A 14,814-nucleotide genomic window follows, 5' to 3' on the forward strand; every position below is an offset into this window, starting at 1 on the left:
TTTCCTTATATTTTGTTATTTGTGAACAAACCGAAAAAATGATCAGAATCCGGATGAACCCAGCTGTAAGGGTATATGAGATTGGAGATATTCCTGTGCCCATTTTCCCAATTCCTTCTTGCACGTCAATGAATTTAAGAAGACGGATTGCATCAGCCAGTCCATAATGCTTCCTAGTTTTGAACTCCCATTTGATGGGGAGGAACTTTCCAGTAGGGGTTGTACTGCTTTTGGCCAACCAGGTGATTTATCCATCAGGGCTTTGGCCACATAAATTGCTCTATTTGGTGCTTCTGCAAATGTTTCTGTAGTGCTGTTAATCTGCATGCTCAGGAGGTATGCCAGTTTCAGTAAGGACTACCGGAACTGAACAGGACTTGGCTTACCTTCAGGCCAGTTCAATAGCATGGGTTCAGACTGTACTGGTGGATGAAGGAGGATTTCACAGCATGTAACCAGCTCCAATTGATCCAGCTGCCAACTCCCACAGGCACACTACAGCATGAAGATGAACTTCACAATGTAGGAACCATTGGGTAGCAGCAAGGCTTTACTGTTGAAGCTTTCCATTTACCTTGCACGCAGTGTACACTATTGAACACTGCTCAGATGATAAAACGTTTGAGATTTCGTGGCATCTTACTTGGAGTTTGCATAAAGAGATTGTGGGCCCCTTACAATCTCCACCTCACTGAGGCCCCACAAGTCAGAAACATGTATTTGTGGTTGCAGTTGGTACTCTTGTTCAAAGGAAGTTGCCTGGCATTTCGGTGATGGACCACCCTTGTGGGCGGGACAAAGACTGATATGCAAATAGATATTCCTCCTTTGTGAAAAGCACAGTAAGCAAAAAGCGATGGCTGCGGACTCTGAGGGTAAAAACCACTGAACAGGTTATGCCATGTTCTTTCTAGAGCGGGGCGCCTGTTAAATTTTTGTCTCTTATAAGGAGTGTTCGAACACAGTCCTTTAAGACCTACTGGTGAAAAGTAGTGTCTCCCTGTGTTAGGCAAGCATGGGTGTATGGTACCTCATACAGTTTTTACCCAGCAATCTTCCACCTGATGCTGGGTACTACAAGACTAATGTTGCCAACATTAATGTTGGCACTGGAATGTTTAAAATCCAATGGATTGTTCAATGACAAAGTCTTTTTCCCACGCTGATGATCCATAGAGGGTCTTTTTGAAGACGCTCTGCATAGTATATGTCAGCTCGGAGATGGCTTGTCAGTGAGCCTGTTTGGACAAGTTAATTTCCATCAGCTACACAGGCCATGTTAAGGTAATCCAATCTGAAACGTCTAATCTTTAGAAGCTTGTTAGTAGCTTGGTGATCTTCTTGAAGGGTTTCCAAGTCTCTCTGGGTTATGTGCACCATGTCAACTAACAAATCTTAGATTGTCCATTCCTCGCTGCAGTGCAATGAAGTTGTCCGCTGCATAGAAGCTCTTCTCTATCGAATGATCTGGCAGGTGTTGGATTTCTTGTACTGCTACCTTGCAGGTGTATGATAAATCAGCACTTTTTATTTGTCTTAGTCCTACCCTTTTCTAGGGGGTGGATCTTGTCTAGTATTGCTAACCATCCACCTCCTTTATGCCCTATGTCTTTCTCACTAATATGCTAATTTAATTGTGCTTGCTTTGCCGTTAGTTGCCATGCTTTGCCTGTGGAAATGGCATAGGTGTGCAAATTGTTGTATGTAGTCCATGCTCTAGAACGGCCTGCACCTGCACATGTGTCTTATAGCACTCCCTTGTCTGGATAGTGATTGCTGTTTTATAGCACTCACTTGTCTGGGTAGTGATGCCTGAAGCATCTGTAATGTGTGTTTCTGTTTTCCCACACTGCTTTTTTAAGTCGATCAGTTGTCGAGCAGAATTTACTCTTTGGCTTTCCAATTTGGATATAAGGATGTATCATATGAGCTACAGGTAGTTTGGAAATGGTGTAGTTAAAAAGGAAACATTTCATGTGGATGTTTACAAGCTAAGTTGTCAATTGCATGCAACTTCTAAGATTCTCTCCCACCTCCATGTTGTGCTAAGAGGGACTGATTCTTGCTAACATTTTCTGTCATTGTGGCAAAGTGTTATTTACTATTGTCTGGAGGCAGAGGGAACATATACTGGTTCCTTACTGTGTCTTCCCTGCTCTGTTAAATAAGCTCTGGCTCTTGTTTGTAAAACAGGAAGGTGTCAAAATACTTCACAAAACAAAAATGATCAGACAAGTCATCTAAATGATCCAAATCATCATCAGGATCTAACAGTGCTCCTTGAGCAAATGCCTCCATCCTAGACCGCAACATGTTACTAAAGGTGTCAGAAACATGAGGTGTAGGGGACACTATCCTAGATTCATGTATCACTGATAGTGTATGTACCTGGTGTTGCATACTAGGCTCACTGTTTCCTACTGGCGCATCTAAACCTGACCTAACTCATGGATATTTGGTCCTTTTGTGTAGAGACCCCACCCACTTCAGAATGCATCTCTCACTTGTGTGGTGTATATGCTAAGGCTAACGTTTGCATGTTGATCTGTTTGCTGGTTGTATGGCTCTACTGGAGTCAAAGATCCTGTGGTTGATAAGTCAAAACAGGTGAGAAGACTTATCCACAGCAAAATGTAGAACAAAATTACTATTCCAACGATTATCTTGCATTCCTTGGAGCACTATGGGCGTTTTGAAATTTTCAGGATTGATCTTGCGCTTTGCTTTTTCTGGCTTATCTGTTCTTGAGAAATCAGTTGTGAGGTATAGGAGGATTATTGATTGATTGTTACCATAGTGATTTCTTCTTTTCTTGCCTGTTTAGGGCAGTGTCTCTTCTCCCTCAGGAACAGGGAGGTAACCATCTGGAGCTGGCTTCAAGTGGTCTGCTGACACTTGACAGGTGCCTTTTTAGGGCGCAGCACAGCTTTTCTTGAGCCAACGAGGTCCAGTACCTTTGCAGGGCATCTATAGCTCGGTCCAAGTGCTTCTCTCGTGCATTTCCTCAAGCACCCAGTCTCCAGGCTACAAGGTGATGTGTGAGTTGCCTTTTTGATGTGGATGTGGATGTGGTTAGTCTCCCTCACATCGTATTGCCTCCCTCAGGAGATGTTAGAAGCAACTGGTCAAATCTGGTGAGAGACCTTGGAGGGATTGTAGAGGTCCAGCTGTAGAAGTCCGGCATAAACATAGGAATGCCAAACGGCAACTCATAGGGTGGGGGTTACCATCGCATTAAGAAAGGCAAGTTAAGTAATTAATGCTACAGAGCACTAGTGGTACATGATTAACCCAGTTACCTCCAGAAGATATGATGAATTTAATCCAGGCTTGATATCCCATTTGCTCCCTCTACCACCCCATTGGAATGGGGCCTCCACAGGTTTGAGAAGCACAGGGTGCATTCCCCAGCTTGAGTGGCCTTCTCTTAAGGCTTTGCCAGAAAAAGATTTGCCCTTTGTCAGCTTAGAGTAATTTTGGTGCTGCCATAGCTACTGAGGACAGCAATCCTTTTGATATCTTGGTCATCTTTGTTCTGGAGAATTAACCAGGTAAGTCTGGGGCACAAGTACACCACTACTTACAAATATATTTAACTGGTGTTACTTGACCTTACTGATTAATATACATGTATTCAAATGGCACTGTCGCCCTTATTAGTGTAACCTCTCGTTTTTCGGAAATTGTCCACTGTTTGCAACCCTATGGAGAAATGTGCTATGTACTGCTGTACATCCTTCCTAACCTCTGGCCACCAGTATCAGTCCTGCAAGAGCTGTGTTGTAGCTGCCACCCTAAGTGGGTTGTGGATACATTTGAATGTGCTGCAGAAACTAGTGTATACCCATCAATATGACCTCCCTTTCACCTTGGTATAGTGACTGTAACTGTGTTCTTTTACGCTGCGTGTGTATGACTTGAGTAGCCCCTGTGGGTGAGTACCATCTGCTTTCAAGCATGCTTTTATGTCCTCATCTATGTGTGTAGCTCAGCGTGTCCACGCTGCTACCAAAGCTTTTGCAGTCTGCTGTCTCGGAGACTGATCAGCACGCGCATTGCCTGCACTGTGCACAGAATTCTGTTTGTGGGGTTTTTAGTATAACCCTTTTAAGAGGATATGTCTCTTTGATGTCCCAAGTGTTTTGCAATGCCTCATAAAAAGCGTTCGTTATACAACAGCCAACACGATCGGCTTCGTCAGTGAGTCTTTCCTCGCTTTACATGGCTTTGAAAGTAGGCACAACAATTCCATCCAAAAAAGGAGAATGAATGCCATTTTAGTTTGACTAATTGTGTCTTTGCTGTTTTTCACATTTACTCGTAAGTATTTTGAATTTTGTTTGTGGCTTGTGTCCCGTTCATGCATAAAAACTATTATTTTATGATGGTTTTTAATGAAGGTCCCATGTTGAAGCAATTTAGTACACTGTCAGACCACGGTCTCTATATATCCCAGATCAGTGCAATTCTGCAGTTGGACATAGCGAAGCCACTACGACGCCAATGCAGATTTGAGCATTTCAAATCACTCGTAAGTCTTTCCTTTCATATGAATGATATCCAAACGTATCTGGCGAATATGTGCAGTCATGCGGACTCAATGCGCAGGTTCGCTTGCATTTGTCTGGGCCTACATTTTTAGTTTTGGCTAGAACTATAAGCTTAAACTAATGCATTTTTGAGTACAACTAGGGAGAGAAGGCATATGAGTAGGGATGCAATGCTTTAGGTGTTTAGTTATTTGCCCACCTATTAACTTCCGATGGCCATGCTAATCCCCAAGGCCATTCCCACCCACTTCCTGCCCTCCCCACCCAAAACACACCCTCCTGGGATCTCTTTGAGATAGCTTTATCAAGCCTTAAAATCATACTTTGCACTCGAAGTGCCTACCAGGGTTTTTCAAAGCAGTCTTCAGAGAGCTAGTGGTTTAATTGCCACTGTAAACACGCTACTGGTGTAATAATGTCTTAACCAGGTCTGACTTTGGTTAGTTGGTTTATAAGCAGTACAAGTGTACTTTACTGAAGTACTGTTAACAAAAAGAAGCATTAGCAAAGCCGTATTAGCAATGCCAACAGTTCCAGTTTATGTACATTTGCGAGGCACTGCTATCCTATGCCCAGGTCACGCACCATTTTCAAGCTGCTACCATTAATGGCCAGTTACTACCATTACAGCAATGCCTGCCAAATAACTTTACCATATCTACACAACAGCCCAAACTGTTGCCATTGCCAGTACTTGTTCTCGTATGGTTTTTAGTCTTTGCTCATAGTACCGTACATGGGTTTTGTTTATTTAACATGACTTATCTTACTGTATTTGCTTTGTAGAACTGTCAGCTCACTGTGTCGTTTGAAGACGTCTTTAATAGGTGTTTGAAGCTGATTATTGAAATGACGAGAAGGTACAGTAACCATTGAGACGTGTACGTTAAACTGTTAATGAACAATGAAAGGAAGAGATGTAGTGTCTCAAGGGCAATTATTTTAACCGCACCAACCACAGAGCAAACGTTGTGTACTTTTTCGCCCAGAGCGTTTTTTGGGATTCGTTTTTGGAGTGCATAGTACAAATAACTGCAACAATGTGAACTTCCAATGGTTTTGGAGCAGGTAGGCATGGTTGGAATGGTGCTTCTTTTTGAAACTATACCTTCACAGATGGAAATAGATGATGGCAAATCATGGGGTGCCGAGTAGATCTGGTGAGGGTTTTTTTCCACTTACTGTATTTAAAGAGTCCAATATTGCATATTTAAATCAATACGTATATTTGGACAGAATTTCCTTTTTTGTAATAAAACATAAAAATACATTTATTTTTACTTTCATTTAACAGCTTTAGTTTTACTGTTGTCATCACTTTACATGAAATATTCGTTTTTTTTTCTTCTGCATGTTTAGTATGGGTTTCTTCCCAGGATAAAGACTCCCAATTATGTCCCGGATTGCTCATCCTCCATTGTGGCTCCTTTTCCCTAAAAAGCACCCATAGACACTTATAAAGTAGTAAATAAAGGAAAGACGATCTTGAAGTCTCAACTAGCCTCTTCACCCCCCAAATGTAGGAATGCCTTTCGTATCCTCTGGTCCGGCTCGTCATTTCCACCCTTAAAGCAAATGCTGTGCCATTCACTGTGGGAGGGACAGTGGGTAAACCAATCATGTAATGCTGTCTGGGGTATGTCACCCTTTCTGGCACTGTCCCTATTTGCATGCTCATGTTACCTTTATAAGGATTTGAAATGCAGTGGTCCTAGGTGCCTCCTCCCCCTTATCCAGAAGGCACATTCACTATCTTCTGGCGTTGCATCCCTGCTGTAATAGGATTCATTGTGACTTCTCTTTGTTAATGTGAGTGTGACTTTCTTCTTCCCTCTCCCAGTTCTGGTTCTCAGTTGGTGTTTGTGCCTTCACTCCGAGATGTGCATCATGAGTTTGTGTACCCACAACCTCCTTTCAGTTCTTACGACCTCGCCAAAGATGACAAACTGGTATGTCGCTAAATTATTTTGAGACTTTTGCGTCTTTGTTTTGCACGCACTGAAAGCTGCTTTCCCTCTCAGTTGACTTTAGCTGTCCTAAAGCGTGCTGAAATGTTACCTATAGTGAACTACTAATGGTCAGAATGTAAACTTACAAGACAAAGAGGAATAGAAAGCGCACACTCTCAAATTTATGATTTAGAGGTTTTAAGGAAAAAGAACGGAAACTTATGGGTGCGGGGGAGGAAAAGCAGTCCTGGCACAGGGCCACCTGAATATACAAACACAGAGAAAAGACGATCCAAAACAGAACCCTCTGCACACCTTTATATTGCGTCAATAAGACGCATAAATATAAATTCAAGGAAACTTCTTGGAAATTCAAATAGAAATCTTCAGTTATAAAGCAGATTTAACCAATTATTGTAGTACAGTCCATTGTTTGTGTACAAAAATCAAGTTTTGTTTATTCCAAAACGCAAATAGCAGAGAAGGTTCAGTTCATTGAGGACGGCTGACGCGTTTCGAGAACCAAATTCTCTTCTTCATGAGCCAAAGCTCTTGCAAAAGAACTAAATGTAGAGGATGTAAAAAAATAAGGGAAGATAATCAGAATTGTGTAGCTATCAAGCAAATTCAACAGAATGAGTTATACCCATACTAGCACAGTTGCATTTAATCATTATAGTCTATATCACAATCTGTCCAAAGTCACAAAAAACATAATTGAACTTCATTTTTACAGTGTATATTACATTATATCTAAAGCCACAGGCAACCCAATCTGCAATAGCATCAGCAGTCAATGACGAGGGGAATTTAAATGGCGAAGTTCAGTGGAGAAAACAACTGTGTAAGGGAGATGAGGGCTAAACATTCACTCACCATGACCAAAAGGTCCTTTGATGCTGCTGCGTTTAGTGATTTCTTTAAGAAGAAGAGTTCGATAAAACATGGGTCACTTAGTTAATCAGGAATTCAACTATGCAGGGGCCCAGCGCCCTGCAATTGACAATGCAGGTAGTTAATTAGATGTAAGTGAACACGAAGTGGCAACGGACTGAAGTAGGTCACAAAAAGGCAGGGACACTCACCCTGGCGTAGTACATAGCCGTCAAGGTACAATGGAGTCCTGGAGTCTTAAGTGCTGAAATAGCATACAGTCTCTGGTCAAGGCTGGCTGTATCATGGTGGTGGAGTCTGTGGATGGCCCAAGAAAGATTTGTCAGTATAGGTGAACGGTTGCTAGGGCGAACAGAATTTAGAAAAAACAGCTTGTGTTTGAGCATTTCATGAAACAGAAGAGGCTTACTGTAATAAAATGGTTGCGCGGTCTCCAGTAGCAGAAATCTATACTCAGCGTGGAGTTAATCTTCAATGCGGATCGCGCATCCAGGCAGAGGGTACTCGTGCGTGGATGGAGACTGTTGCTAAGCGAGAGTCGCTCTGAGTGGAGCGAAGGACCCTCTTGTGTGGATTTGGCTGTACGTGTGCTGCGTAGTCCATGAAGACAAATGGCGGACTACCGCTGCAACTAGTGTAAGGTGTATAACTCACGGGAACAAGAAAATGGCGGCGTCCATGTTGGAACGTATTCTTAATGCTACAGGCAGATGGGGATCACTAAGGTGAACCGGGTAAAAGCTTACAGTGGCAAGGGGTCAATGAAGACCTGACTGCCTAATGGTTGAAACCAGGTCATTGAGATTGTAGTTGGGTGGTTTTGGATTTACAGCATGAAAAAAAAGTAACGAAGGGGAAACATAGTTGTTACAACAGATCTATATACACTGTGCGTACGTGTCTCACGGGGTACTAAGTTTTTGTATGAAGAGACAGATAATCACTGTCTGTTTGGTTACGTGATTATGCACCGCATCCCAGTTTATACAATTTATAAAGAAGAACCCGACATTCTCATTCATGGTATATAATAGGAAGATAGACTACACAGTGATTACATAATTTGAGAGAAATGAGACTAATTGCTCATGCCTCTTTAGATGAAGCATTTCAGCGAGAATTCATCGTTGAGGCCTCTAGGGAGTAGTGTGTTCAGTGTATGAATCCTGTATTTCTCTCTACGTGAGAGTATTGTTTGATAATCACCACCTCTATAAGGTTTTTTGACTACTTCTAAGACCTGAAATTTAACTTGGGCCACAGTGTGGTTGTTCTCCGTGAAATGTCTTGAGAGAGGTGACTTTGTTTTTACACCCGATATTAGATTTGTGCTCTGTGAGCCTATCTTTGACAGGTCTTGTAGTTTGCCCCACGTAGAGTTTGCCGGATGGGCATTTAATCGCATAGATCACACCAGTGGACATACAAGTAGCATAGTCACGAAGTTTATTTATTTTTTGCCCGTGTATGGATGGGTGATACTGTCACCTTTAGTGACATTGTTGCAGTGTGAGCAGCAGAGACAGGGTAATGTTCCCATTTTTTTCGTTTGTAGAACCATTTGTTTGTCTTTTGTGGTATTTCTGCTCTAACAAGTTAGTCTCTAAGGTTCTTGCCCCGCCTAAAGGCCATCATGGGTGCTTTAAGAAATAACTCCTTGAGTGTTTGGTCATTGTGAAGAATATTCCAGTGTTTTCTGATGGTTTTCCCTACTTGGAAACTCTGTCTTGAGTATTTGGTAATATGTAGAAGTGGTGTTTCTTTGGTTTTTGTCCTTGGAGTGAGGATATGTTCTTTGCTAATACATTCTGATCTTTCTTTGGCTTCCTCGATTTGTATCTGGATATCCTCTGGCTTCAAATTTTTCCAATAATTTAGTACTCTGTGTCGAGACCTGCAGGGACCGAGATTATGCGTTTAAGTCTCAAAATTTGACTAAATGGCAAGCTTTTCAACATAGATTTTGGATGATGACTCGTAAAGTGTAGCAAAGTATTGGCATCAGTTGGTTTATGGTACACGGTGGTACTAATGCGATTATCTTTGATTTCCATATCAACGTCCAGAAAATGTAAATGCGGTGTTCCTACCTCCATAGTGAATTTAATGTTGTCAAAGATAGTATTCATGTAGCTAAAGAAAGAGTCCAGTTCTTCTCGTGTCCCACACCAAATACTGAAGATGTCATCAATGTATCGTTTCCACATTAGGATCTTGTATGACCATTCAGGGTGGTCCAATACATGTTGATGATCCAATTTATACATGAATGTATTGGCGTACAGCGGGGCCATAGAGGAGCCCATAGATGTGCCAGTAGTTTGTAGATAGAATTTGCCCTGAAACCTAAAATAGCTATTGAAGAGTATGAGGTCCAACAATTTCAAAATCAGATTGGTGTTGCCCGTGGTGGTGGAAGTATTGGAGATTAGCCATTGTACTGCTCTTATACCTTCTTCGTGGGGGATGGATGTGTATAAGCTACACACGTCCATACTGAAGATTATGCACTCGGGACTCAATGCTGAGATGTCTTGAATACAGTTTAGAAAATCTGCTGTGTCTGAAGGTAGCACCTGTTCATATGTACTTTGATGAATGTCTTTTTCACGCATCAATGACCTAACCGATAAACGCGCCACTACACTTGCTTTAGATGCGTCTGAAGCCAAACGCATACTGTCCTTGATTAAGGACACAGAGAAATCGTTACAATGCAGAGCTAATCCAGAGAGACTAATATTTCAGTTGGAGAAACTTATCCGACGTGAAATTGCTCAAACTACATGCCACCACACTAGTAGAGTACTATAAATCGCAGAAAGTACCTCGAGGACGAAGAGTTTATCTACGCCCAACTCTATGTAGTGAAAACAAATTGTTAGTTGAAAAATGGGATCAAATCCTAAATAAGTGTTCGCTCGACTTGATACTCCTGACAATTGAAGAACTGTCAATCTTTGACATCAATTGACAGAAATAACGACATTGAAAACCCAATTAAGTGAGTTGAAAACCTCTGAAGAACTCTCTGAACTTTTAACTGACATCAACTCTAAACTTTCTGGGTACAAACAAGATATAGAACAGCGTAAACTCAGGAAATTCAAGAGAGACACTTTTGATTACCTTAACGAAATTGTATATACATGGCAAGAATATCACCACCACCGTGACCAACAGCGTAAACCCCATCACCCGAATAAAACCAAATCCGGCAGTGACAGCAGCAGTAGCAGCATTGGGGACCCGATTCAACCTCCAGATAGACGACGTCCCACTGATAGGGATACTGACAACACTGACGCTGAACCTAGAGACTCTGTTCCCGCAAGCTCAGTAACTCCTCCCAACACCCGCTAGCCCAGGGGCCTCCAGTGTGTTTTTAGGAACAAGAGACAAACCAAGAGAAAAATGAGGAGGGGGGAAAGGTCCAAACAAAAGAAAAAACAAATGATTGAAAACTTGGTGGTCAATATATCCAGTAAAAATCTGACTAGTGGCCAATTAGATATGTTAAACCGTGGACTATCATTTGTACCAACGAGTAAGACCACACTCTTTGAGGAAAAGGTGTGTTTTCATAGACTATTGTGGAAACTGAGACTCAAACTCTTTTTCAAGACAGATATGGATGTGGAACAACCCACCGTAGAAACTGACACTCTTGAATTTCGTCCAAAGAGCAATTTTGATCCCTATACACAAAACTCAATGCTCAATCTGTTCGAGAAAATGGTGATCAACGACCTAGAGAGAATCAATTACCAGAAGACCACTCCATTTAACATCGAAGAATGCCAACTTGAGCACATTGAAGCATTAGCCAAGGACGAAGAAGTTATTATCAAACCTGCTGACAAAGGGAAGCAATCGTAATCATGGACACAAAGGACTATACAACTAAATGTCTAACCCTCCTTAATGACGACAACACCTATACCAAATTAGATGGAGATCCCATACACAAAATCAAGCTACTCATTAAGAACACGATTGAAGAGGCGTTAGAACACAACTGGATAAATGTTAAAACAGGTGAATTCTTAATAAACCAGCATCCCATCACACCAGTATTTTATGGTCTGCCCAAGATTCACAAGAATCCAACTAACCTAGTAGGTGGATCAGACAGCATCTTCGATCCTTTGACTATATATGTGGACAGATCACTCCAACAACTGGTCCAAGAGATTCCTACATATCTTAGAGACGCGACAGATTTCCTAAACTGTATTCAAGACATTGCAGCATTGAGTCCCGAGTGCATAATCTTCAGTATGGACGTGTGCAGCTTATACACATCCATCCCTCACAAAGAAGGTATAAGAGCAGTACAATGGCTAATCTCCAGTACTTCCACCACCACGGGCAACACCAATCTGATTTTGAAATTTTTGGACCTCATACTCTTCAATAGCTATTTTAGATTTCAGGACAAATTCTATCTACAAACTTCTGGCACATCTATGGGCTCCTCTATGACCCCGGTGTACGCCAATACATTCATGTATAAATTGGAACATCAACATGTATTGGACCACCCTGAATGGTCATTCAAGATCCTAATATGGAAACGATACATTGATGACATCTTCCGTATTTGGTGTGGGACACGAGAAGAACTGGACTCTTTCTTTAGCTACATGATTACTATCTATGACAACATTAAATTCACTATGGAGGTAGGAACACCGCATTTACTTTTTCTGGACGTTGATATGGAAATCAAAGATGATAGCATTAGTACCACCATGTACCATAAACCAACTGATGCCAATAATTTGCTACACGTTACGAGTCATCATCCAAAATCTATGTTGAAAAGCTTGCCATTTAGTCAAATTTTAAGACTTAACCGGATAATCTCGGACCCTGCAGGTCTCGACACAGAGAGTATTAAATTATTGGAAAAATTTGAAGCCAGAGGATATCCAGATAAAATTCTCGAGGAAGCCAAAGAAAGATCAGAACTTATTAGCAAAGAACACCTCCTCACTCCAAGGACAAAAACCAAAGAAACGCCACTTCTACATATTACCAAATACTCAAGACAGAGTTTCCAAGTAGGGAAAACCATCAGGAAACACTGGAATATTCTTCACAATGACCAAACACTCCAGGAGTTCTTTCCTAAAGCACCCATGATGGCGTTTAGGCGGGGCAAGAACCTTGGAGACAAACCTGTTGGAGCAGAAATACCACCAAAAGACAAACAAATGGTTCTACAAATGAAAAAAATGGGAATATTCCCCTGTCTCTGCTGCTCACACTGCAACAATGTCACTAAAGGTGACAGTATCACCCATCCATACACGGGCAAAAGAATCAAACTTCGTGACTATGCTACTTGTATGTCCACTGGTGTGATCTATGCGATTAAATGCCCATGCAGCATACTCTACGTGGGGCAAACTACAAGACCTGTCAAAAATAGGCTCACAGAGCTCAAATCTGAAGTCCCCTCTCTCAAGACATTTCATGGAGAACAACCACACTGTGGCCCAAGTTAAATTTCAGGTCTTAGAAGTAGTCAAAAAACCTTATAGAGGTGGTGATTATCAAACAATACTCTCACGTAGAGAGAAATACTGGATTCATACACTGAACACACTACTCCCTAGAGGCCTCAACAATGATTTCTCGCTGAAATGCTTCATCTAAAGAGGCATGAGCAATTAGTCTTATTTCTCTCAAATTATGTAATAATTGTGTAGTCTATCTGCCTATTATATACCATCAATGAGAATGTCGCGTTCTTCTTTATAAATTGTATAAACTGGGATGTGCTGTATAATCACCTAATCATACAGTGATTATCTGTCTCTGCATACAAAAACTTAGCACCCTGTGAGACACGCACGCACAGTGTGTATATATATCTGTTGTAACAACTATGTTTCCTCTTTGTTTTTTTTCTGCTGTAAATCCAAAGCCACCCAACTACAATCTCCATGACCTGATTTCAACCATTAGGCCGTCAGGTTTTCATGGACCCCTTGCCACTGTAAGCTTTTACCCAGTTTCGCCTTAGTGATCTCTATCTACCTGTAGCATTTAAGAATACGTTCCAACATGGACGTCGCCGTTTTCATGTTCCCGCAAGTTATACACCTTACACTAGTTGCAGCGGTAGTCCGTCATTTGTCTTCATGGACTAAGCAGCACACGTACAACCGAATCCACACAGGAGGGTCCTTCGCTCCACTCAGAGCGTCCCTCGCTTAGCAACAGTCTCCATCCACGCATGAGTACCCTCTGCCTGGATGCACGATCCGCATTGAAGATTAACTCCGCGCCGAGTATACATTTCTGCTACTGGAGACCGCGCACCCATGTTATTACAGTAAGCCTCTTCCGTTTCATGAAACGCTCAAACACAAGCCGTTTTCTCTAAATTCTTTTTGCCCTAGCAACCGTTCACCTATACTGACTTAAATCTTTCTTGGGCCATCCACAGACTCCGCCACGGTGATACAGCCAGCCTTGGCCAGAAACTGTACGCTATTTCTGCACTTAGCCGTCAAGGTACAATGGAGTCCTGGAGTCTATGTACTACGCCAGGGTGAGTCCCTGCCTTTTTGTGACCTACGTCAGTCCGTGGTCACTTTGTTGCCACTTCGTGTTCACTTACATCTAATTAACTACCTGCATTGTCAATTGCAGGGCGCTGGGCCCCTGCATAGTTGAATTCCTGATTAACTATATGACCCGTGTTTTATCGAACTCTACTTCTTAAAGAAATCACTAAACGCAGCAGCACCAAGGGACCTTTTGGTCATGGTGAGTGAATGTTTAGCTCTCATCTCCCTTACACACTTGTTTTCTCCACGGAACTTTGCCGTTTAAATTCCCCTTGTCATTGACTGCTGAGGGTATTGCAGATTGGGTTGCCTGTGGCTTTGGATATAATGTAATATACGCTGTAAAAATGAAGTTCAATTATGTTTTTTGTGACTTTGGACAGACTGTGATATACACTATAATGATGAAATGCAACTGTGCTAGTATGGGTATAACGCATTCTGTTGAATTCGCTTGATGGCTACACAATTCTGATTATCTTCCCTTATTTTTTATTTACATCCTCTACATTTAGTCCTTTTGCACGATCTTTGGCTCATGAAGAAGAGAATTTGCTTCTCGAAACGCGTCAGCCATCCTCAATGAACTGAACCTTCTCTGCGATTTGCGTTTTGGAATAAACAAAACTTGATTTTTAATTGGTTAAACCTTCTTTATAACTGAATATTTCGAGGGGAATGGGTCCTCCAACGTATTCCATATCTGACAGTAATCGCCACAGCTGTGCTGCTTCGGAAAATCTTTCTGCGTCCTGCGTCGATGACGTCAATACGCCGCCCTTGAGGACCTCCTCCGACGGCCGACGCCACTGGATGTTATAAGTAGGACGCACGACA

The 14,814-nt window shown here is 41.9% G+C and overlaps 1 protein-coding gene across 2 annotated transcripts in view; it reads left to right on the forward strand.

The window, feature by feature from the left end:
* The window catches only part of POLA2 (DNA polymerase alpha 2, accessory subunit), a 910,834-nt gene that overhangs the window by 792,234 nt on the left and 103,786 nt on the right, over positions 1-14,814 (forward strand). For both annotated transcript variants that reach the window (XM_069644973.1, XM_069644974.1), the window contains 2 exons: positions 5,337-5,410; positions 6,391-6,499. In XM_069644973.1, the coding sequence (XP_069501074.1) occupies positions 5,337-5,410; positions 6,391-6,499 (183 nt within the window). The remainder of the gene's footprint in view (positions 1-5,336; positions 5,411-6,390; positions 6,500-14,814) is intronic.

This window comes from Ambystoma mexicanum, chromosome 2p (assembly GCF_040938575.1).
Source record: "Ambystoma mexicanum isolate Mex_15411 chromosome 2p, UKY_AmexF1_1, whole genome shotgun sequence".
Taxonomy (NCBI): Eukaryota; Metazoa; Chordata; class Amphibia; order Caudata; family Ambystomatidae; genus Ambystoma; species Ambystoma mexicanum.